Source organism: Thermobia domestica, chromosome 16, assembly GCF_964235325.1.
Source record: "Thermobia domestica chromosome 16, izTheDome1.hap1.1, whole genome shotgun sequence".
NCBI lineage: Eukaryota > Metazoa > Arthropoda > Insecta > Zygentoma > Lepismatidae > Thermobia > Thermobia domestica.
Window position 1 is genome coordinate 157,686,031 of NC_137469.1, and position 27,451 is coordinate 157,713,481.

Genomic DNA, 27,451 nt, shown 5'->3' on the forward strand with positions numbered 1-27,451 from the left:
CAGATATTTCATATGCACCAGCCTAATATGTATTTATTTCAGATGCGGCTTTTGAGGCAAATAAAATTGGTGAAAATTGAAATTTCGTCGCTGCTTGGTGAGGAAGAATGACTGACTTTTCAGTTTCTTGTATGCAAGAACTAGTTTTTTTTTCTTTCTTTTAGTTTTTGGCGATAAAACTATATTTTTGCCATTGAAACTTCCATCAAGAGCCACCTCTGATGTATTTATTTTTATAAGCGTCAACTGATGTAAACCTTAAATAAGAATTATTAATTTTCTTTAAAAGAACACACAAAGAAAAATGTGTTATCCGGACAGAGGTATATTGTACAAATATACGGAATCCATGTGTTTAGTACGGAAATCTGTATGGAGCCTATGCTATCCATATGCTACATACGTACTTCCGTTTTCTAGCTTAAATGTTACATCATGATGTTGTATATGGATCTGACATCTAACAGTCTTCCGTATATTACATATGTATACGTATGTTTACATGTGTCAGTTATATCTTATACACGGCCATTTGTATATGAGATCCTTAGTTTACCGCCTATGTACAGTTATTTCTTTCGAAATAATAAACACTTCTGACCAGAGTATATACACACTTGTTTATTAAAAACTAAATTACAGTGTAACGGTTTCGACAACTTAACGTTGTCTTCATCAGACACTAACTGAAAGAGATATCTTAGAGCGTAGATATTTATACTAAAAGTGAAAGTCCTTGTGTGCATGGGAAGCTACCTGGGTCATACTTCCCCGGGCATCATCTTTCGGCCATCTGGCCTGACTCCTCCCACCTGTCTTTATCTTTTCCAGACACACCTGTTGTTTATACTTGACCAATTGCCTTAACACTTTCTCTTATTAATCTTCCTCTGATGCTTATTAGATATAGATAACAGACTATACTACATACAACTGATTATAAATACAGCAATATAAACATATATATGGGCATAAAAATAAACTATAAAATTAACTATATAAAACTCTATATAACTATATACAATATTAAACTATATATAATATTAAATATATGAATATAAATTACATATAAATATGTTCAATCTTGTTTTTTCACTTCAATTTGTTCCAATAATTTATCCCATAGATCATGTATTCTTTCTTTCATACGGAAAGTGCGTTTAGATGGAAGACTCATACGGAAAGTGCGTTTAGATGGAAGACTCATACGGAAAGTGCATCTAGATGGAAGACTCATAGGGTAAGTACGTATAGATAGAATACTTATACGGAAAGTACGTATAGATAGAACACTTATACAGAAAGTACGTATAGATAGAACACTTATACGGAAAGTACGTATAGATAAAACACTTATACGGAAAATATTATAAAACATACCTTTTTAGTTATACGTTTGCTGCAGGATGTTACACATAGTCATACGTTAAGACCAAAAAGTGCACGATTTACGCATGTAAACTACGTTTTTACGTACGCCACATAGCTTACGTTTTTCCTTTGTGATTTTTGAGTTGAAAGGGTTAAAACCGTTTAAATTAAGATAAATTAACATTTTCGTCTTTCATTTGAATTTCCTAATTTTTTAAAAAAATCACAAGGATAGGTTATATCCTTTCGACCTATAGGACTCATCTAAAGCTCAAACTTGGTAGAGACAGACGTTCCCTTGCTCAGTTCTTGTGTGAAATATTTTCCTGGCCAATCTTTTGGTCATTAAATTGTGGGCCATTAAAGTTGGGGTTTCGACTTCGCCAATTATTGAGAAAGGAATTCACTAATTACTATTTACGTTATTTAGTTGTATAATCACCTAATAACCTCTCTTTTTTGCTAAAATCCATGAAATACGATTTTCTTCTAGAATCAGGAAAATCACTAGCATGGGCGCCCGAATGGGAGGGCAGGGTGGGGCCTGAGCACCCCATCCAGGTTCACGAAAATGTATACGTAGTACAGGAAATCTTATATATTAAATACTAGAAATGCCAGACTAATATAGCAACCATGGAGATGAGACCCTCCCTAGAAAATTTTCTTCGGGCGCCCGTGATCACTAGTAAAAGTTTGAAAACTATAAGTAGATTATATCTGATATCATACCATATAAAGAATATATTATTAAATATTATTGTACACTAACCTCCGCATTGTCGATATTGAAGGTAATACTTCTACTTGGAATGTTTCTCATGTCATTTGTTGTGGTGTATTCTTTACCAGAAGGAGAAACGAGTATGATATTGACGTCCAAACTAGAAAAAAAAGGTAAGGCATATAATATGTCAATTGAGAAGCGAGTAATAACTCATAAAATCAGTTTCTGAGAAAATTAAAAGATTGAAGCAAAAAAGGATTCTTACCACCTATTTTGACATAAGCTAAGTTGATATTGGAAATAATAAAAACATTTTTTGTCGAGTTTCCTTTTCTAGCTTGGAAGTTCTCCTTTAAAATGAAAGACCTCTCCAATTCCAGGTTCATACCGTCGATACTGTCACGAACTGGCGAATATCCCATTTTCCACGTATCATGAACCGGCAAAAGTGCGAATGTTGAGGTATGTATTACTGTTTATATTAGAACAACTTGTATTTTGTTCCAGAAATGTGTGAAGCCTCCAATAAGTTTGCCTCGAGCAAGTTTTTCAAAGATTTGCAAGAAACGCAAAATTTACGACTTTCAACGTGCGTCGTTTTTCTCGAAATCAAGACTTGGCAGTTTCGCCGGTTCGTGATGCATGGGAAATGGGATGTTTGCCAGCTCGTGACAACATCGACGATTTTCATCTCACATTAAGGTGCATGCTCAGATCCGATGTTGCTTTAGGGGCCCACATAACATAGTCACTAACGCTCTTGCCTTTGGTACGGGTGGTCCCGTATTCGATTTCCAGTCAGGACGCTTGGTCGAAAAGATATAACAGCTTCTTCGGGTCTGCCATTCTGAGTGATGCTTTTCGTGGGTTTTCCACATTCACACCGGAATAATGCCAGGATTGTACCAAATGCCGACACACAGGTCCCTATCCGTTTTCTTCCTTCTGTCGCTTCCCAGGATAGTGTGCTAGGCAAGGAATGTCATTCCTCATTCGTAGATGTTGATAATGTGCAGACATATGCATAAATAAATAAACAACATTGTTTTAGAGCTGAAAAGAGACCTAAACTTTGAACAAGTGAGGAAACCAACTCTTCTTGACATAGAAGAACATATGTTGCTCATTGTGATTATTCATATTACAGTGCTGTTTATGATGTCATAGACAATACAGATAGTGATGCCAGTGTAATGATGCTGCAGATAAAAGCCAATTTCTGTGCACTTCAATCATTTCTAGACGCACTTTCGGATTGCAACATATTCTTCTTACAATTTGCTTTTCATATGACTATAGTTCATTTTGTATATTCTTAGCCAACTTAGTTCAACTAAAGTCAAAATCTTTGGGAATGTCTATAATGAAAAGTTATAACATGCAAAAACACTGTTCACTTGTACATCATCTTAGATCGCCGTCATCAAACAAAGGAATTTATTTCTCATCATTTTTTTAAACCTATATCTCTTTATTTTCTTATATTATTATATATTTTTTTTACAGTTTACCAACAAATTTATTACAATTCAAAATTATTGGACATTCAACTAAAAAAAACAACAGGCACAAATGAGGAATGGAACAATAATTGCTACCAGAATAACAGAAAAATATAATAATTTGAATAAAATTGTAGCAATTGCATTAAATAAATTTACGAAACAATTAAGAAAAAATAATTAAGTCAACAGGAAATATATTTCGATAGTCGAACCAAAGGAAGGGGTAGAAAACCACCTATCAATGGCATCATATCTAGTGTTACTGTCTGCTTTTCTACGCAATCCAATGATATTACACCTTATTTGTATAGTATGTCGTCCAGTTGTATAAATGTTCAGTGTTGTCCTTTGTGTTAGAGAAGAAATACCTCATCTAGTTCCTTTCCATGTGGTAAGGTGCCAAGAACCGATTATGAAAATTTCTCATCATTATGTTAATACTAAATAATTATGCAAATTTATATAATAATAATAAAACAGAAGAATAATTTGATGAATTTTCTCTATCAATATTTGTTTCATCCTTTGTCTCACTGCTTGTGTTGTATAGTCGCCAACAAAAGTATCTTCCCTCCTAACTGCTTTAAGTACATTAAGTCGGATACAGTACTTTTGCTATCACAAACGCCTAGACAGATGCAACCGAATTTACACATAATATTTCAATCAGAGGATGACAGTTGTAAGTCTATGGAGTACTAAATCAGGTTTTTGCTAAATCGTGAAGTTGATACATGAAAAAAATCTTCTCTTAAAGAGTAATCTTTATTGTTAGGAGCGTGCTACCTAACGAGTGCCATATATCAAACAATATTAGCAGGAATACATTCTACGTATTACTAGTCATTATTAGTAGTATTATCAGTGTGTGTTCTTACTGATAATACCACTAACAATAACAACACTGTCGGTGAATGAAACTAAGAAACTCTCTGCGCGCAAAGCTGTGGAGCACAGTCTGTGTTGCCCAGCTAGTCAACCAAATATTGCTATTTTTATACTGTCGCTCACATTAATATTCGATTTTTATTAGGAAATGCCAAAAACAAATTGGATAATAAACGGTCAAGTAAACATAATTTGTAAGGCAAAAGATACGTGGATACATATTGAACGCTGACAGAGAAAAATGTGACACAAAATGCTAATCAACGCTTGATAACAGGATGTGAAACAGATAATGGACCAAAAATACCTCCCATTAATATTCGGTTTCGATAACACCAACGGTGTTTACTAGTTTCTGTACTATGTAAAGGGTATGGTATGGTGACAAGACATCTACTGCAGATGACAGCAGAAGAGAAGTCATGGCAGAGATGTATAAGGAGTACTGAACGTTGTGATTCAAACTGGTTACATTGACTGTGATGAACATGGGTAGAAAAGGTAATAATACAAGTCTCGAACAGTGGCAATTGGTGATCTGTCATCATGCAAAAGGGTGTAAACACGGTAAAATAGCTGAAATATTACGCATCCCTCAAGAGTATCGTTAGATACATTGTCAGGATGTATAAAAATGAAAATTGAATAGAATCCATACCACAAACTGGGTAGCCCATGAAATTGTCAGATAGTGACGAACGTGCTATTCTTCGCAAAATTAAGAGCAATTCTAGGCTAAGTGCAATGAGTATTGCGGCCAGGGACGTAGTGTCCATTGAGGCTATAAGGCTAAGCCTATCCATTTATTTATACATCAGCCTCAAATGTTGCTTTTGGATATTGATACAATTAATTTTATTAAAATGGATTTATTTTATAATATGCTGTTTAAACATCAAGTGAGTTGAAGCGAAGCTTCTGCAAGAACACATTGAAGGCTATCGGCGGCTAGCCTTCCGCTTCTCTCATGGAATTAGGACAGCGTTTCCTAACCTTTTTCAACTTGCGGCACACTACGGGCGTAATTTGAATTCTCGCGGCACACTAATAGATTTCATTATATGTAAATATAAAATACCGTGGTCTTTTTCTGTGATTACTGATCTCCTCACAGAGTAGAAAGCTCGATCACTGGCTTTCCACCGCGGTAAATCATTATGTTTATTTTTCATTCTAATTTAAAAATAGAAAACAATTACAATGAAATATAGGACTTAGGTTTTCGAAAATACGTTTTCTTTTTCGAAAACTGTATCCAACCTTTCACTAAGAAGGAAAATCATTAAATAACGAACGAACAAATCTCTTTTACTTTTAAAACAGAAATGTAGGTAATTCGTATGCATGTTTGTTTTGTCAAAAGGATTGAATACTTAAAATTTCAGGTTACGAAATAGTCTGCATCAATAAAGAAGGAATAATGGTCATAACAATGATAACAAATACTTTTTTCAATTTTAAACATGTACAGAAAAGTAACGCGGTATGAAACTTAAAATTGTAGATTCATATTAGAGGTTCATAGTAATGTGAAATACAAATATACATTTTTCCCTATGTCTTGCAATTTAATTGCTATAGAATTAATAATTTTGTTTCGATTTACTCGCGGCACACCAGCGGACCATTCACGGCACACCAGTGTGCCGCGGCACACCGGTTGGGAAACGCTGAATTAGGAGAATGGGGCGGTGACAATCACATTTCCGCCACCCTCAGCAGACGAAAACTTCTTGAGCTATACACAAATTCAACATGATGCAACGAAAGTAGACGAATGTTGACGAAAAGCTAGCCTTTCGGGTGTTTGGCGAGACAAAAGCGACAGGATGCGGTCTTGTAAGAAAGTATAGAACAGATTCTATGAAAAATTTAGAAGCTCACATTCAGTAACGAGTTTTGACCAAGAAGAAAAGAGAGACAGAGAGAATAAAACTGTTATGTTATTATGAATAGTATTAATACACCAGGGACCTTATTGCGCACTGGTTTGCATTATCACAGCGTAAAATTTACATTTTAGTTTTCGATAATTGACATAGCAGTTATAATTGCTTATTGTATTTTTTGCATTGCGTTGCTATCCGCAAGTTTTTCGAAGATCGATACTGAAGGAGGTCTCAGATGAGGTATAGTTTCTTTTTTTTCATACTTTCAATCTAAAAATAGCCTTTTCTGTAAAAATCATCAATTGACTGTGAGTTACTGCTCCACTGTTTTCCATTAGTATGCTGATATGTGTTGTTGTGAGTGAAGTGCCTAAGTTTGTCTATGATTTGGGGAAGTTACACTTGAGATCGTCTTATAGCTATCCGTTTTTATTTGTTTTTTTGAAACAGTAGTACAGTGTATGTGTGATATGCGAGTATCGCATATGTAAGGAAACCGTATGTGTATGGGAAATATGAAGGAGAACCACTCTTATACTTTTTCTTGCATTGAATGAAAAATATATTGCATGGATTAGCATTTTTCTATCAAGCATTACAGCATAGTCATAACACTAAGACGTGATCGTTTAAATAAGGGCGGGATAGTTTTTTGGGGGGGTGGTAACTTAAATTCACTTTACACTCATATATACATACAACAAGAATTGCAAGTTTCAGAAGATTGGGCCTCTCCTAGCCACCCTCTAGGTACGAATCTAATTTCAGCCTACCCATTTCAAAACTTCACGCTACGTTACTGATTGCGGCATCCCTACACTCCAAGTAAGGCAAGAACGTTATAGAAGAAACAGTCATCAGAATGTTGAAATATTCCATGTTTCATGGTAGGGTACCAAGTAAAAGACCGTACATAATTAAAATCAATAGAAAAAAGATTTAATTTCGCACGAAAACATGTGGGTAAGTGGGTCTTATTCGTGGACGAAAGTAAATTTGAGGTATTTGGTTTAGATGTTTTCTCACCAGTCTGCCGACTTATCCACATGTTCTCGAGCGAAATTAAATGTTTTCTTCTATTGACTTTACTTGCGTACGATTTCTTACTTGGTACCCTACCATAAAACACGGAATATCTCAACACTCTACGAACTCTTTCTGCGATAACGTTCTTGCCTAACTCGGAGTTTAGGGATGCCGTAATACTCAATGCACTTAGCCTGGGGTTGTTTTTAATTTTGCGAAGAATAGCACGTTCGTCACTATCTGACAATTTCATGGGCTACCCAGTTTGTGGTATGGATTCTATTCAATTTTCATTTTTATACATCCTGACAATGTATCTAACGATACTCTTGAGGGATGCGTAATATTTCAGCTATTTTACCGTGTTTACACCCTTTTGCATGATGACAGATCACCAATTGCCACTGTTCGAGACTTGTATTATTACCTTTTCTACCCATGTTCATCACAGTCAATGTAACCAGTTTGAATCACAACGTTCAGTACTCCTTATACATCTCTGCCATGACTTCTCTTCTGCTGTTATCTGCAGTAGATGTCTTGTCACCATACCATACCCTTTACATAGTACAGAAACTAGTAAACACCGTTGGTGTTATCGAAACCGAATATTAATGGGAGGTATTTTTGGTCCATTATCTGTTTCACATCCTGTTATCAAGCGTTGATTAGTATTTTGTGTCACAATTTTTTTCTTTCAGCGTTCATATATATCCACGTATCTTTCGCCTTACAATTTATGTTTACTTGACCCTTTATTATCCAAATCCAGTCTTCTTTTGGGCATTTCCTAATAAAAACCGAATTTCAATGTGAGCGACTGTACTTTAAACGAGAGGCTTCTTGTCCACCAAGTGCTGTTTAGATCTGCGAAGTAGTTGTCGAGAGACTAAGTACTGCATAGAAGCTAAGCCGAACCTCTCTGCGCCAAGCTTGGTGACTAAATGTAGCGATCGTTATTCTTTAGACGATGGGCTGTACTTGCTCACGAAATTTGGTTTATATCCTGTCAATAATTACGAAAATTAAATTTTCTATGGTAAGTATCGGGTGTATACGTAGGGAAATAATAATAATAATAATAATAATAAGAAGAAGAAGAAGAAGAAGAAGGAGGAGGAGGAGGAGGAGGAGGAGAAATAGTAGTAGCAGCAGCTTCCAGCAGATTTCACAGGACAATTGTGAAAGCATCCCTCTCCTTCACAGAAATTGGGGAGGAAATTCTGAAAATTCATCATCATATCAGTCGCGTCCATTTAATTGTAGTGCGACTTCTTCAAATTCGAATTTTAAGTAGCTCAGAATTTTGTCCAATTTTTGTCGAGTTTTGTGCACCCAAGAAATAATTTTGTACTACTCAAATAAACGAGGGAAGGCCATTTGAAAATTTGGGACACTACGATCACCTGTAGTGCGACATGTTCACATTTGAATTGTCACTAGCTCAGAATTTCTACCAATTTTTGTCCATTTTTGTCCACCCAAAGTAAAAAAAAATATACTATTCAAATAAACAAGGATGAGCTATTTCAAAATTTGGCCATTTCGATCACCTTCCACGGATGTTTCCACCTTTCGGACGTTTGCACATTCGAATTTTAACTAGCTCCAATTTTTCGTATTTTGTCCAATTTTTGTCCATTTTTGTTCATCCAATAAAAACATTTGTATCGTTCAAATCAACGAGCGAGAGCCATTTTAAAATTTCTCTGCTTCGATTATTTGTAGTGGGAATCTTCAAATTCTAATTTTAATTATTCAGAACGATGTCCAGTTTTTGTTCATTTTTGTACCACCAAGAAAAGAATTGTACCATTCAAATTAACAAACCAGGGCGATTTCAAAATTTGGCTGGTTCGATCACCTGTAGTGCGACATCATCTTATTCGAATTTTAACTAACTGAGAACTACGTACATTTTTTTTAACACAAAGAAAAATTTTGTACCATGTATATAAACGAGGCATGGTTATTTCAAAATTTCGCCAATTCGATCATCTGTAGTGCGACAATATTCAAATTTTAATTTTAATTAGCTCAGAATTTTTCCAATTCTTGTACGTTTCGGTACCACCAATAAGAATTTATACGATTTAAATGAACGAAGGAGGACTATTTTAAAATTTTACCCACATCTATAGTGCGACATTTTTATATTCTAATTTTAACAGCTTAGAATTATGTCCAATTTTTTGTACATTCTTGTACCACCACCAAAAATTTTGTACCATTCATATAAACAACTAGGGGTCATTTCAAAGTTTGACCAATTCGAACATCTATAGTGCACATCTTCATATTCGAATTCTATGTAGCTCAGAGCTTCATTCATTTTTTTACCATCAAGAAAAAAATTGTAAAATTCAAATAAACGAGGGAGTATCATTTCAAATTTGGCCAATTTGATCACCTGTAGTGCGTCAATCTTCAAACTTGAATTTAAATTAGCTCAGTATTTTGTCCGTTTCTTGAATACTTTTGTACCAGCAAGAAAAAAGTTGTAATATTTTAATAAACGAGGGACGACCATTTGACCGTCTCTGGTTTAATTGAAGGGTAAAAAATTTTTACTTCGTGGTACAAAAATGTACCAGAATTAGAGAAAATTTTCATTTAACTAAATTTTGAATTTGACTATGTCTTACTACAGGTTTTCGAAGTGGCCAAATTTTAAAATGACCCCATATTGTTTATTTTGAATTGTATAAAATGTTTTGCTGGAGGTACAAGAATGTACAGAAATTGGATAAAATTCTAAACTTGTTAGAATTCGAATTTGAAGATGTCGTACTGCAGATGATCGATGTTTTTTAAATTTGAAATAGCCCACCCTTGTTTATTTGTTACAAATTTTTTTTGGTGGTATAAAACTGTACAAGAATCGGACAAAATTAAAAATTAATGAAATTTCGAATTTGAAAATTGTCCTACTACAGGTGATCGAATGGGCCAAATTTTGAAGTGACTCTTCCCATATATTTAAAAGATACTATTTTTTCCTGGTGGTAAAAAAATGTATGAAGTTCTGAGCTAGTTCCAATTTGAATATGAAGATGTCGCACTACAGCTGTTGGAAATGGACAAAATTTGAAAGTAGCTTCCGTCGTTTATGTGAATGTTACAATTTTTTCTTGGGTGCACAAAAATGGACAAAAGCTGGAAAAAAATGTGAACAATTAAATTTCGAATTTGAAGATTGGCACTACAGATGATCGAAGTGGCCAAATTTTGAAACGACCCTCCCTCATTTATTTGAATGTACATTTTTCTTCCCGTAAAAAATGGACAAAAATTGGACATTCTGCGATAATTAAAATTCAGATTTGAAGATGTCGCACTACAGGTTATTGAAATGACCAAATTTTGACTTGACGTTCCCTCATTTATTGAATGTTTCAAAATTTCATCTTGGATGGACAAAAACAGAATTTTTTCAAAATTCTGAACTAGTTAAAATTCAAATTTGAAGATTTATACCAAGGGAACAAAGTGGCCACTTTTTTAAATGGTCATTCCTCGTTTATTTGAATGATACAATTTTCTTCTTGGATCGACAAAAATGGAGAAAAATTGGACAAAATTCTGAGCTACTTAAAATTCAAATTTCAGAATGTCACACTACAAGTAAATGTTGTGGAGAAAACTTGAAATGGTCCTCCTTCGTTTCTTTGAATGATACAAAATATTTCCTTTGGTGGACAAAAATAGACAAAAATTGGACAAAATTCTGGTCTAGTTAAAATTCAAATTTGAGAATGTCACACTACAACTAAACAGTGTGGCGAAATTTTGAAATGGCCCTCCCTTGTTTATTTAAATGGTATAAATTTTCTCAAGGGTGGACAAGAATGGAGAAAAATTGGACAAAATTCTGGGCTAGTTAAAATTCAAATTTGAGTATGTCACTACAACTAAATGGTGTGTCCCAAATTTTGAAATGGCCCTCCTTCGTTTATTTGAATGTTACAAAATGTTTTCTTGGGTGGACAAAAATGGACAAAAATTGTACAAAATTCTGAGCTAATTAAAATTTAAATTTGAGGATGTCGCAGTACAACTAATGGTATGACTAAATTTTGAAATTGCCCTCCCTCATTTATTTGAATGGTATAACATTTTTTCTTGGGTGGACAAAACTGGACAAAAATTGGACAGAATTCTGAGCTATTTAAAATTCGAATATGAAGATGCATTACAGGTGATCGAAGTATCCCAAATTTTGAAATGGCTACCCTCGCTTATTTGAATAGTTCAAAATGTTTTTCTTGGGTGGACAAAAATGGAGAAAATGGCCAAAATTCTGAACTACTTAAAATTCAAATTTGAAGATCACGCCCAACAGGTTATCGAAGTGTCCCAAATATTGAAATGGCCCTCCCTCATTTATTTGATTGGTACAATTTTTTTCTTGGGTGGACAAAAATGGACAAAAATTGAACAAAATTCTGAGCTACTTAAAATTCAAATTTAAAGATGTTGCACTACATTTGATCGAAGTGTCTCAAATTTTGAAATTGTTCTTCCTCGTTTATTTGAGTGGTACAAATTTTTTTCTTGAGTGGACAAAACTCGACAAAAATTGGACAAAATTCTGAGCTACTTAAAATTTCGAATTTGATGTCGCACTGTAACTAAATGGACCTATATCAGTGAATTCCTTTAACAGAAACATTTTACTCTCCTGGTGTGGTCAAGCATCTTTCAGTTGCGTTTTCTGAGTTGAAACTGTACGCGTTGTTTAAAGGAAAGTGTCCTAACATTTTTCGTCAGAAATACTAAAGAGATAATTTTAACCTGAAGTATATTAGACCACAGGTAGATAGACACATGTTGCTTCTGCAAAGAACAACATTTCAAAATCCAAAGCATATCTTTGTGAGAATACTAAGAAAGTAGAACTAGAGAATGTGAGTATGATACAAATAGAATGTAAGTATAATACAAATAGGACAGGCTTAAAATTTCAAACGAGCAGTGGATAAATTTGAGACAGTTTCCAAAACATTTATTAGTGCCTTCATTTTAGTTTCAAACCTCATGTAAAACGTTCAACTCCTTAAGTTACTTTCTAAGATTGTTTCGTGGACGGGAGAAAGGGATGAAAGGTTCTCAAGTAAAATAGTTTTTGTGCAAGATCAAGTAAGTGATCTACTTAACTAAGTGGTTATTGTATTGGGTTCTTATGCAGTTGGTTGGGTTCAAATTCCCGTAGATCTCAAATTTTGAACATGCTTCTATTTTAATTTCAGTCCATACTCGGTGTGATATGCAGGATATCCTATGGAGAAGGAAAGAGATCTTCGAATGACGAGATTAACAGGGAATTGGAGTTGGTCCATGAACGGAGACAAATATTTACGAAGTCTTTTCTTCAATTGTTGCAGATTTGGTATTTTCAGTTAATGTCAACCATTCTCTAATCATATATGATCAGTGTTTTGTTTTCTTTTTACTCATATGCAGTATGCAGTACGAGTTATAATGTCATTACGCGTATATGGCATCATTGGACAACACGCTTCAAACAATAGAGGTTAGTCTTAAGTAGAGAATATTTGTCCTACATCAACCTACGACTTAGCAAAATCCTGGTTTAGTGCTGTACAGGTATAATAACTGTAATCTCGTCGTTGAAATGTTATATGTAAATTGGGTTGTACATGTGCAGGGTTTTTGATAGCAGCGGAAGCATTGTAACCGACCTAATAGCAGCCACAAAAGGATATGCTTTTGCTGTTGACTGTACATCGATTTCTTTTCCATCCGTAGCCATATGAAAACTACAAGAGTAGCAACAAATTAAGAGCTCAGAGTTGGAGTGTATCATTTTTATTTTCATTTAAAAACCGAATTCGATACCTAAAAATCTATCCAAAATTAAAATCAACAAATAGATTATATTTTGATAGACGATGCAGTCCAACTTCTTTATGCTCAGAGAACGAATATTTTTGAAAATGCATCAAGCCTCTTTCTGTACATGGTTTTCGCTTGAATCCAAGAACATATCTTTTACTACCAAGTCGTATGAAGGGAAACGTGATGAAGCATTTAACGCTTCGAAGTTTCAAAGTATTCTTAAAAAGCCAAATTAAGTTACAGGTATATAAGAACATAATCTGATACAAGAATTTCGTGTTCCACCAAACATTTCCTTACCAAACAATAGGGGTCGCAACCCTTACCTTGAGAATTGTTGTCCAAATGCATTCATAAAAATGTTCTTGGACGTACACGAAGGTGGCAACATACATTAGGTAATTATAGTTGGGAATAGAAACGGCCTCAGTGATGGCAATAAGGTTCCTGCTATCACACAGTTGGCGAAATGCCACGTGAGTGTGGAAAACCTTCACAGTGACTTTATACAGGGTGTTTCAAAACAACACCGACAACGTTTGGAAGGTGATTCCTGACACCAAGATAAGACGAAAAGTATAGACCAACCTGGGTGTACGAATGCTTGCTTTCGGAGTTATAAATTGTCGAAAACATGAAAAAAATGAACTTTAAATGTCCATAGTCCCAAAACTATGGGACCTACCGTAGTCGGGTCAAGACTTTACTAAGAAACTAATATGTATGCTTCAGAATCCTGCAGTACCTCCGCGACAATTTTTATAAAGGTAGTTAGTGAGTACTGTAGATTGTATGCTCGTAACCAAACTGAATGTACAAAAATTGTTGCTTGAGTACCTTAGGATTCTGAAACATATATTTTTAGATAGAGCACATATTCGTTCCTAAGTAAATTCTTGACCTGACTTCGGTAGGTCCCATGGTTTTGGGACTATGGACACTTAAAGTTCATTTTTTTAATGCTTTCGGAAGCCTATAACTCCGGAAGGAAGCATTTGTGTACCCATGTTGGCCTATACTTTTCGTCTTATTTTGGTGTCAGGAATCACTTCTCAAACGTTGTCAGTGTTGTTTTGAAACACCCTGTATATTAAATACAAAGAACTCCAAACTAACAGTACCGGTACTTAGTATTTGATGAGATCTTGTTTTAGGTTCAAGGTAAGGTTTCCAATTGTCTATTGTCGGTACCGGATGATGACTCACTTTAGCTTTGAACTCTTGAACATAGTTGGATAAAATAAGTAGATCATAGGACAGAAATTTGAAATTAAGTATTTTAAATTTGAAAGTAAGTATTTATTTGCTGCCTGATACTTACACAAACTCTTGAGAGAGAGAATTCGAAAATACAAATTGTGTATTCTTGCCCACTTCTTTGTCTAGAAACACATGTGCAGTTACTGAATTCCTAGTGTATAGCCTATGGTAAGCATTCGAAATCTGAAACAATTAATACCATAAAATGATGTATTTGATATCTATTTTAACAGTGAAATGATGTGTAGTATTAGCAATGTTGGTCCGGAGTTTGCTTAACAGTTCTGATGCTAAAGGTTTTTGAGTAGTAAACTGAAATAATCTTTTTTAATATAATGCTGGTTCCTTTTAATGATTTAAGTACCTGCAATTATTTTAACAAAATCTGTGTGATAATTGAAAGAAACAATAAAGATGAACCCAGGCCCCTCCAAATACTTCCCAGAAACCATTTTATCTTCATGCACTAAAGGAAGGGGTTACACTGCTGTATGTTACCATGAATGATTAGATTACTGCTAAAGTTAGGCCGAAACACTGCATAATTAAAAATTACCAAATTCAAAGTTAGCAAAATACGCATACTTTCTCTCAAATCAAAATGTACCCTCTGCCATCAGTGACGCGACGGCCATAATTTCTACGAATAATAATTGAGACAATAATTAAGCTGATATATATATATATATATATATATATATATATATATATATATATATATATATATATATATATATATATATATATATATATATAGGCTATATATATATATATATATATATATATATATATATATATATATATATATATATATATATATATATATATATTGCTGCCTTGTAAATAAGATAAATTTGTTTCTGATATTGGAAATCAATCAGTGTATGATATGAGCAAGGGATGGTTTTGAAGTGTAAAATAGACTGGTGAAGATCTGAATGAAGAATGGAAACAGAACAAATTGAAAATACAGCGGAATATCAGAGTTGCTAATGTTTAAAATCTACAATTTGGTGCAGTTCTAACAAAAACCAGTTACTCTTCCATTTTACATCTTTCACATATGCTGTCTTTAAAAAGTAGCGTATATTTCACTGTTTGGAGGAGAATATGCATCATTGTTAGGGGTATGTGCATCACTGGTAGTAATAATAATAATAATAATAATAATAATAATAATAATAATAATAATAATAATAATAGTAATAATAATAATAATAATAATAATAATAATAATAATAATAGTAATAAAGGCCTAAGCATAAAGGTATTTCTAAATAAAACGGCGAAATTCACGCGCAACAAATAAACCATCAAGGTATAGCTTTTGCACTGCATAAAATATTGTACATAAAACAAAGGGCAAAGAAGATTTTACACATTTCGATTTTTCAGACTATTTTAATACGTAGCAATGAAGACGAGGCAGCAAGAGATGGTCCCTGACAGCTCGCGGCTATGTTGCTACTACTCACGTGTCAAGGATTTTTCAGTGCATCCATAATGGTAGTTTTCTTAATTATGTAAAAACAAAGTGACAGCGGTTGGTAGGCCTGAAAGTTGCGCCGAAGTATGGGCTGCATTTTCCCTCTTCACGTGATAAGAAACTTGAGGGACCATCTCCTGATGGCTCCACAATAGCCATAAGCATCCGCCGTCGAAGGGTCTTAATTTATAATCTGAATTTCACTGGTAGAGCGCTTACCTCTGGTGCAGGAGTCCCTGGTTCGATCCCAGTGAACTTTGCGATGGACAAACACCGTGTGCGTGGGTTTTATCGAGGGTTTTCTGTTTCTTGTCACTTTCTTCATTCCGCCATTTCATTCATTTCTCATCATCACAGTCTCCATTAGCCTAGCCTGCATTGCGTGGGACGTAAATCTGAAAGATTTCCATTGCCCATGTGTTTAACCCGTGCTGTTATGTAAGCCCGTACATCCAACATGAAATGAGGGTTGCATACAAGCAAGGAATTTAATAAACTAAATCACGTGCATAGATTTTTTGCTCACATATTCACCCATTCCCGATAAATCCCTTCGCGAACAAAAAATATCAAGTAAGCGACTTCGTACGCGCTTAGATGTAGTTAACGGCTTTAACGCACTTTTTGTTCAATATACGCACGTATACCTCACAACATTCTTGTTTCGTGCAAAGACATTATCTACGGTTCATATATTAAAATAACCTTACTAGTGTTTTATGCATTGTAAAATCTCTTAGCGCTAGTTACCTGTACTGGTTGTTTTTCAGGTGGTAACTGTAAAGTCAATGAATCAAAGAATGCCATATCTAAATTTAATCCTGCTTTCACAGTAGTATGAGGGTTGTCTGGCAAATAATAGCTTTTTCCTCCTGTCTGTTTTGTCTGAAATAGAAATAAATTATTTTAAAAAATTATACTGAAATAAGTATGAATAAATGTATACTCAACAAATAAATAGTTACTTCTTTAAGTGACTTGTAAATGAGGGTAAAATATTTATGAAAATGGCATTCACGTAAAACAATATAAAATAAGTAAAAATCAAGAAAACTAAAGAACCTCGTTCAAACTGTAACATACATACACAATATATACAGCATGATAAGAAACTATTTGAACAAACTTGGGGAGTTGATTCCCGACACCGAAATCAGCAAAAAAGTCAACTGAAACTTTGGTCAGTGATTGATAGTTTCGGCAATATAAAGTACCGAAAGCGTAGGAAAATGAACTTCAGAGAACTGTAATTCAGAAATAACGCAACGTAGAGAGTGCGGTTTAGAACATGACACTCGAAGTCATACCTGCCCGATTGAAAAATGTATGCTTCAAACCTCTGCAAGATGTGTGCGACGAATTCCCCAAAGGAACGCAGAGATTACTTGCCAGGTTATAGGAATCCCTACGTTCCTCTGAAGTTCATTTTCCCACGCTTTCGGCACCTTATATCGCCGAAACTATCCCTCACTGACCAAAGTTTCTAAGGATATTTGTTTTCTTTTTTTGGGAATTTGGTGAAGGGAATCAGCTCTCCAAATTTGTTCACATAGTTTCTTACCATCCTGTATACAGGCTGGATTTACGGGAAGTGCACCTGTGCACGTGTACCCCTCGTTGTAAATATACACTATCTAAAGTGAGAAGCTAGCAGTGAAAAGAGCAACACTCTCCAAAAATTTTTCTGTTATGTTTCCGTTTGGGTTTAAATGAAAGCCGAGTTTTGCAAAAGCAATAGTTTAAGTCGATTTTCTGAAGGTTGAAGGAACAGGGTTGGCCGAGACCGTACAATTAGCATTTCCAGGGCAATTTCTCATTCATAACTCAGATGCCTAAAGGTATTTTTTTTTAAATTAATATTTAATTCAAATATACTGGTAGTTATTGGTGCAACTCCCGTCAGAAAATCCTTGTACTCCTACTAGAAAGTTTCATCTTCAACGGAGAATTCCATTATGTTCTTGAATGCACAACAAATACCAAGTTTTCGTGCTATATTCTGTTGTAAAGTCAGTTCCTTTTTTTTTATTCTTCTTCTTCTAAAAATAATAGATTCTATCAAATTGAATTAAAGACACTCCATGGATCTTGGTAAACAAATCCTTTGTTAAGGCTACCTTGAAAGTGATTGTCAGTCGAGGTTATTAGTCTAATTTAAGCAAATCTTTTCCATACTGTTTCATTTGCTCTAAGTGTGTTGCGTGTGTTTATGTCAATGCGTGTATATGCTAATAAGCTCGTTTATCTCTAACAATTGTACCTGTTATTTGGTAAATACGTACTTTTCAATTTCATGCGATATTATTACATTACAATACTTTCAAAATATTTCCTTTCCGTGATTTCAAATATTCATCCAAAGTGTTTACGTATTATACATACGCAGCACGTCACTACGAAGACTTTTACTATGGAGAAAGTGGAATCAAATAACTGAGGTCTTAACTTTAAAATAGCTATGTACTTAATTATCAAATAGTGGAGGATAGAGGAGGCTTAGTGGAACAGTAAATAGAAAAGTGTTTTGTATATACACAAGACGAGATGAAGCAATTTTCGTAACAATATTCGAGAGCAAAGTGAGCATTTCTAATAGAAACAGATATTTAAAAAAGAACGATAAGACATCACTTTCAAGGCACATTTTCGAGACCGAACAGCCACAACACTTTATATCTATCTATCTATCTATCTATCTATCTATCTATCTATCTATCTATATATATATATATATATATATATATATATATATATATATATATATATATATATATATATATATATATATGCGGGTAGGTCTGCTACAGAGTAAAGAGCAGTTGACCGATGTATGATATCGCGCCACACTTTGGGCTAAGCCGCATATTGATCAGATAACTGGATAGCCAAGCCATTGCGCAGTACAAACAGGAGCTTGTGAACAATGGAACAAAGCCTCGTACCGCACATTTACTCGACCACATGCTAGACAAAGGCCTCTCCAACTTTGTGATGACGATAAATAGTGAATGCTCGTGCAGGTGCACACCCTTGGGAGTTCCACCGGTTCTGGAACCCCCAGAAACTTCGTAACTCAACATACACTTGTACACTTCCTCAATAAAGCTATCATTGTTTAACAAGGAAATTATTCATATAGCATGAAAATTTCATCTTACCCTTCATCTGTGCTCTTTCTCTTATAAAAACAATCTAGTTCTACCATTTTTTTCGGAAAATATATATGGAAGTATTTTACAATTACTTATGGTTTTTCGTGTGCAGAACAGTACTCATTCAATACTGCACAGACGTAGTTTCTTGTAGTATTGAATTCCCCCCCTGAAGGCTTGGACCTCCCCAAACAAAATATTCTGGTTGCGTGCCTGCTCTAAGAACCCTCTCCCCCGCTCTCTCTCTTTGCATCCATTCCTAACTTTTTGCCTAGGCTAGGCTTTTCTCTCCTCTTGCCAATATGTGGATAGCCTTACACTCGCAGCAATAGTAGTAATACAAATCACTACGTCTGTGTATTATTGAACGGGTATTGTTCTGAAACCGAAAAGACGACCCGATAAGTAATTGTAAAATACTTCCATTTATATTTTCAGGAAGAAAAAAAAAGATAGTAGTGAGGGACCCGGAACCCAGTCATTTCAAATTGATGTAAAAGTTTATATTTTGGCTTCATATTAGAGTGTTGGCTAAAAATGACAATTTCAGTCCGAGTGGACAATGATCATCCCTCGGGGGAAGGGGGCTCTCTGGGTATAGAGGTCTACGGCCCACTTTTCGGAAAAGACAAAAAATTAGATATTCTTGTAGCTTTCGAATTTCTCGTCTATTTTAAAGACTTTTTGGCTTCATATTAGTTTTGGCTCCAAATGATAATTTCACTCCGAGTGGACAATGATCATCCTTCGTGGGGACTCTCTGGGTGTAGGGGTCTACGGCCCCCTTTTCGGAAAAGACAAAAAATTAGATATTCTTCTAGCTTTCGAATTTTTCGTCTATTTTAAAGATATTTTTGTCTTTATATTAAAGTTTTGGCTCCAAATGAAAATTTTAGTTCGAGAGGACAACGATCATCCATCGCGGGGGAAGAGGGACTCTCTGGGTGTAGGGGCTACGACACCCTTTTCGGAAAAGGCAAAAATATTGATATTCTTGTTAGCTTTCGAATTTTTCATATATTTTTGCCTTTATGTTAAAGTTTTGGCTCCGAATGACTATTCAAAAGGCAGCTACACGAGCAATAATTGCACATGGTTTAGACATAGTAGCGAAAATTACACACTATCTTAACCTTAATCAAACACCAGTGTTGGTTATGGACCAACCTCTATTCGCCCTTGCAAAAAAAAAAAAAAAAAAAAAAAAAAAAAAAGCATTTGGTGAGAATAAGTCTACTGTCATGGTAGGGGGGTTCCATATTGAAATGACTTTGTGGGCAACCATGAGAGACTTGCTAAGGGGTTCTAGATGGGCTGAAACTCTTGCACAGGCAGCAGTAACAATATCAGAGGCCGAAGCCGTATCCTTTCTGCGAGCAAGTGATCCAATGCATACACGGTATGCCCATCAAGTAATTGTCGCAGATTAATTTTGAAGAAGGCTTATGATAACCATGAAGGCAACATTACCATGGAGTAGTAGTTTGCTGATGTTTCTAGAGATAAGGCAACAATACACTTCTGGCTACTTGTTCATAAGTACAAACTACTTATACTCATGTTCATAAGGTCACACCGAGAACGAAAATTGGATCTCATGATTGCCACCTTGAGACAACTGGTTCCTCTCTTCTTTGCCCTAGATCATCACAATTACGCCCGGTGGATTCCTGTCTTTATTAAAGACTTGGAATCTCTGCCACCATCAACTGAGGAGGAGTTTCGTAGAGGACATTGGGTTATATCGAGAAGCAAACGTCGGTTTTCTTCAATGCACATTGATCAAGAACACGAACAGGCGAATAAGGAAGTTAAAGGAATAGATGGAATCGTAGGTATTACATGAAGCCCGACAATGCTGGTACGCTGGATTCAGACACGACCGGAAATTTGTCGCATTCTACACGATTTCACCTCTGGAAGCAGCAGGAACGATGAAGAAGAGCTGCGTCATCACGAAGAAGAACTTGCATATCAGAGTCGTTTCCAAAGTCATGTAACCGACCTAGTAGAAACCATAATTAACACAGAAAACCTCTTCGAGGAACTCACTACAGACCTGGTATCAATAAACAATCCTGTGTGACTCGGTACCTTACCAGCAGAATCTATCCGCGTGTTGGATAGGATAGGGCAAGAACAGTATTTCAAGTTTGAGGAGGAGGTTCTCCATAAGTAAGAGAGGTCCTTCAAGACTTCCATTAGGAAAAATAATCTGTTACTTTTCCATGGCCGAAATGTACTACAGCGAAACCTGCATCTAAAAGGAATCTGGAGCAATATAAGCAATAGAACGACTTGTATGGACAGGTATTTATTTCACTGGAAGCTCGCGGGGACATCTTGGAATATACTTTCCGCCATGAACCTTGTTCATATCCACCAGTACTTTCCACTGAGGTACGTTCTTCATAAAAAGGTACTACAAGGGAGAAAAAAGGTCACTGCACTCGACAGCGTGTGTGCGGTTCCGCAAAGTTTCCAGGGAATCTGCATGTCTTTTTTTTTCGCATTCTGATGACAAGACTGAGTCGATTTCATATCTTTCAGTAAAACTGATGGAAGTACAGATACCGGAAAGCAAATGTATATATGTAACCGCAGGCGAAAATGTACACCATGTAGGAAATGGCATTCACATGGTAGAATGCAATCATGAGAAGGCAGATTCGCGCATTGTAGTAAATGCTCTTCATTCCCTTGAGACATCTTTAGTGGGATTGGTTGACACTGGAGACAAATGTGATAGTAGTTCTCGTGAGTAATTTCCACTACATACTAAATGTCAACCCAGAAGCAGAAATTTGGGTGGCAAATAAAGCTGGAAAGCAGACAAGAATGATATCCATTTACAATCTTGCGACAACATTAGAAGACACAAAGTGAAAAGCGTTGAAAGCATTGACTATGTTTCATTCTTTCACTGGTTCAGACAGTACATCGAGTTTTACGTTTAAGGGAAAACGATGTTATTTAAAAGCAGCTGAGACCATAAAATATCTACAAGGAGATTTTGCAAAATTTTACTAGTACTCCATTTGAATAACAACTGTTTTTTAAAGATGCTGCCAACAAACTTGTGTACAGTATGTACTGCGAAGATGAAATCGATGGCAATATTGATCACCTATGAATGAAGATATTCTGTCACAACACTCGAGATGTTGAGAGAATACCCCCACAAGCGACGCTGTGAAGCTACACATGAAAAGGAGCATCTTCAAAGCAAGCACATGGTTTTTAGCCCACAAACCGGTGATGTTTGTTCCAGACCCCAGCATGTATGGATGGCCTAAGGTAGACAAGCTTATTCCAGTGTGGTGAACATTACCTGTGACGAAGTAACTGTTCAACTTTACATTAAATGCTCCTGCAAAACTACATCTTCATCATACAAGTGCAAGGAAGCAATATTGGAATGTACACGTCTGTGCAAGAGCAAATGTGCTGTTTAGGAAATGAAATTTTGTGACACTCTAGATTTAAATTACAATCAATGACATAGTAAGAGGTATGCAAACTGTTTGAGGAAAGGAAATAAAAAATTTCATTCATTTATACATTTCGTTTATTTTTCAATACGTATGACCGTATGCATATTGAAAGGTCACTGTTTTGTTAAGAATGACACTCTTAAATAAATCTAAAACTATATAATGTAAAGTGTTTTACCGTGAATATTTACCTACATTAAAGGGATGTCTTGTGTAACATAAACCATAGCAATTAGCTTATCAGTATTGCCAACTCAACAGAAAATTATAATTAGAACTAACAGAAAACAGTCATATAACTCGAAAAAGTCTCTTACGTCAACCCCTCATAGATCATGTCATGAAGATCATATTCTAATTAGTTCGAACTCGATATTTCAAGTAGTTTCCGAGATACAGAAAAATGTTGGAAAAGTTGGCAATACTGCTCTCCTTCAGTTGTTTGCATCATCACATATGCATTCGTGGAGGTTCCTTTTTGTTTGCACTGTGTTAGTTTGGAAGACAATAAGGACATTGTAGAATATATATATATACAGGCGTTGGACAAAAAATCCAAAACGTTTGCAAAAGTGTGAAAATCATGCCTAGTATGGTGTGGGGCCTTCTTTTATGTCCAGAACAGCTTAGATCCGACGTGTGATGGACGTATACAGCTCCTAAATCGTGGTTTGTGGAATTTTGTACCATTGTTCCTCCGAAACATGCTCCAGTTCCTTAAGGGATGCTGGTGGAGGGTAATAAGACCGAACACGCCTTTCTAACTCAGGTCACAAAGGCTCAATGATGTTCAGATATGGTGATTGTGGGATCCAGGTGAGGTGTGATAGCTTCTGGCCATGGTCCTCAAACCATGATTTCACCGTTTTTGCAGCGTAACATGGTGCCAAATCATCTTGGTAGATGCCATCACCATCAGGGAACAATATTTAAGTCATGGGTTGAACCTGGTCCCCCAAAATGGCCTCATACGCCTTAGCATTCATCATTCCATGCAGGGCTATGATGGAACCTGCAGAAAACCACGAGATCACTGCCCATACTGTAACAGAACCACCCCCATGCTTTGCAGTTGGGAGCAGACAGTCTGTATCATAGGCCTGCGACGGTGTTCTCCATACGTAAACACGACCGGTTGTTGGAAACAAGGTGAAGGTCGATTCATCGGACCACATTACGTGTTTCCACTGCTCATGACTCCACTCCTTGTGATGTTTGCACCACTGGATACGCCTCTTCCCATTTACTGCTGTGACCAGGGGTTTGGCGATAGCGGCTCTGTCATGAATTTTCATTTTATGAAGTTCCCGTCGAACTCTTTTCGATGAAACCCAGATGTGTATGGAATGATGAATGCTAAGGCGTATGAGGCCATTTTGGGGGACCAGGTTCAACACATGGCCCAAATATTGTTCCCTGATGGTGATGGCATCTACCAAGATGATTTGGCACCCTGTCACGCTGCAAAAACGGTGAAATCATGGTTTGAGGACCATGACCAGAAGCTATCACACCTCACCTGGATCCCACAATCACCAGATATGAACATCATTGAGCCATTGTGGTCTGAGTTAGAAAGGCGTGTTCGGTCTCATTACCCTCCACCAGCATCCCTTAAGGAACTGGAGCATGTTTTGGAGGAACAATGGTACAAAATTCCACAAACCATGATTTAGGAGCTGTATACGTTAATCCCACATCGGATCCAAGCTGTTCTGGACGCTAAAGGAGGCCCCACACCATACTAGGTATGATTTTCACACTTTTGCAAACGTTTTAGATTTTTTTGCCACCGCTACATATATATATATATATACATAACAAAGGGTTCAAAGTTCGTATATAAACTTGAAGTAAGACTTAATATGGATCAAGGACGCCCATGTTGTGGTTTTCAAGGGGGGCAAATATAAGCGTCGTTTCAAAAATAGTTTTAAATTTTGCTGTAACTAATGTAAAAATTGTATTGGATTTTCGATATTCTGAAGTACAATTTCCTCTAGGGGGAGGGGGCGAGCGCCCCACCTTGCCCCCCTGATGGGCGCCCTTGATAAGGATGCTTGGACTACACCCTCAAATATGTCGTTTTCCAGCCGAGAGAGGAATCAGCAAATCAGCAGGAAGGTAGATGATTAACATATCTATCTTTAATTAGTTTGGTGTACAAAAACTCGTGTTTGTTTACAGTTCCGTCCGTCCCGTAGACAAAATATCTGAAGAACTACTTGATGGATTATAACGAAATACTTTGGATAGATTAATAATTACCTGCACCTTGGGCAGAAAGTGCTCATACATAAGCAATATACTTAATAGAATGTTAATTTAATAATAACAAAAGAAGAATGTTTTTAAAATATGTAAAAAAAATGTATTATGGGATAGTGTTATGTAGTTAGTTGCTATGTAATTGTTTATGGATACCTAATCATCATGTCTGTGTGCATGACAGTTTGAATAAAAATACATAAAAGTGTATCAACTAATAAACCATTTGATACCGTTCATCGACTTTATAATTCTGATAGAAAAGGTGAGAATAATAGTATATATAATTATTAAAGATATTTTTACATGCAAACTATTACTACCACTCGAGATTCATATATCACCGATCGAACCAGGTTGACGACTACCCTTGGTGAGTCGTTATAAAAATTTTGGTGCCTTCACACCGGGACTAGCTAAAAATTTTGGTTTACCTCACCCGGGAATTGCTGTAAATTCATATCCCGAAGCAAAGTAAGGGTGAATTTACTTTTGTAATAAAGTTAATGAACACAAATTTCACAAGACTGAGAAGTGGTAAAATAATTATAAGAAAAATGAACGGTGAGGCAATAGGAAATGAATCCAATGATGGTGATAACGGTGAACATAGTGTAGCCCCAGGAATGACATTCGAAGAACGAATCTTGCTAGCCTTACAGCGGCAAGAACAATGTCGAAAGGACGAATGCAATATAATGTGTATAGATAGATCACAATATATGAAATTAATCCCTCATGTATTACTCCCACCATGTTCTTTATGGTTTAAAGCCGTACGTGATCACATCAATACTTATGAGGAATTTAAGGCAGCACTGATCGCGAATTATGAAAATGACTTTTTGCTTGCAAATCGAGATGCCACCATTAGAAATCAACATTTCAATCCTCGTTTGCACAAATCTGTTGTAGAGTTTGTTGTAAATACATACAACGAATTAAAAGTCGTTAATCCCTTGCAATTGGAATCTAGAATAATAGCATCGATTCGAAATTTGCTCCCATTTAAGTTACAACAGATCTTGTTCTCTACACAGTGTATGAGTTTCAATCATTTATTAATGCTTGTCCAATGCTATGAAACTCAATACCATGCTTTGAATCAACAAGTAGGAGGGGGTAAAAATAAGAATAATTCAGATCATTTTGTACCTGTTCAAAATCTAAATATCAGAAGTGTGAACGATACGGAACACAACCTAAGCCGAGTAAATTCTAGCAATCAAAACGAGCAAAATAGGCAAAGTTATGTAGGGAATCCGCCTAACCTAATTAATCGTAGCAATCCTTATGTTAGATCATATAATCAAAACAGGTTTAAAAATAGACGGAATGTATGGCGAAATTACAGAAATACAACAAGCTACATGGATAGACGTAATTGGAGGTCAAGAGATGGCACTTCGTATCAAAATCAGAATCACGATGAAATACATGTACAACATATTGTGGAACCTAATCATGATTGTGCAGTACAATGTACCTTATTAGAATCATGTGCAAGTATGAATGTAAGCTGATTACCGTTAATGAAATTAGGTTAAACCCATATCAGTTATAGATTCTTGTAAACTTTTATTTTTAAGTTTATGTGTTAATATCAATAATGAAAACAATTCTTATAACTTCGCTATACAGGCAATATGAGGAATTATAATTCGATTCATAATTGATTAAAAGCAAAGATTATTTATATTAGATTGACTTGTGTTGAAAACTTAAATGCCAAAGATTATGTTAAGTATAAGATTCATTCTACTAAGTTAATTATTCAACGACTATCTTGAATGAAATTCTTCTACATTTTGATGCCTTATTGATCCAATGTTTATTTTAAAATATCACCTAATATAATTATTATATAATGCGCCCTGGATAATGGTAACTCATGTTTTAACTGTAATTGCTTCTTACGATTTTGACTTCGCACCCTTCAAAGATTAAATAAATAGGCGACGACGTTTTAATAATAAAATATAATAATAATGTAATGAATGATAATGAAATAAATATAATTAATGTAATAAAAGATAAGTATTAATGAAATGAAAGATTTGCTATAAATGTATCTATATCTATGATATGTAATGAAGATACATACGAGGGGCGATCAAAATGTGATGAACATATGTAATGTAAGACCATTATTGTAATCGGACCAGTGGTTCTTGAAGATAAAAGCCAAGCTTGCTTATGACTTTTATATTCAGTCCAATTGTCGGGCGACATTTTATATAACGAAATACTTTGGATAGATTAATAATTACCTGTACCTTGGGCAGAAAGTGCTCATACATAAGCAATATACTTAATAGAATGTTAATTTAATAATAACAAAAGAAGAATGTTTTTAATATATGTAAAAAAAATGTATTATGGGATAGTGTTATGTAGTTAGTTGCTATGTAATTGTTTATGGATACCTAATCATCATGTCTGTGTGCATGACAGTTTGAATAAAAATACATAAAAGTGTATCAACTAATAAACCATTTGATACCGTTCATCGACTTTATAATTCTG

The 27,451-nt window shown here is 35.4% G+C and overlaps 1 protein-coding gene across 1 annotated transcript in view; it reads right to left on the minus strand.

Moving 5' to 3' along the window:
• LOC145672825 (calcium-activated chloride channel regulator 1-like) overlaps window positions 1–27,451 on the minus strand; it is a 170,910-nt gene that overhangs the window by 63,931 nt on the left and 79,528 nt on the right. The window contains exons 10-12 of the mRNA XM_081741974.1: window positions 16,762–16,896; window positions 14,587–14,708; window positions 2,144–2,255 (exon numbers count right to left, since the gene is read on the minus strand). Coding sequence (XP_081598100.1) covers window positions 2,144–2,255; window positions 14,587–14,708; window positions 16,762–16,896 — 369 coding nt within the window. The remainder of the gene's footprint in view (window positions 1–2,143; window positions 2,256–14,586; window positions 14,709–16,761; window positions 16,897–27,451) is intronic.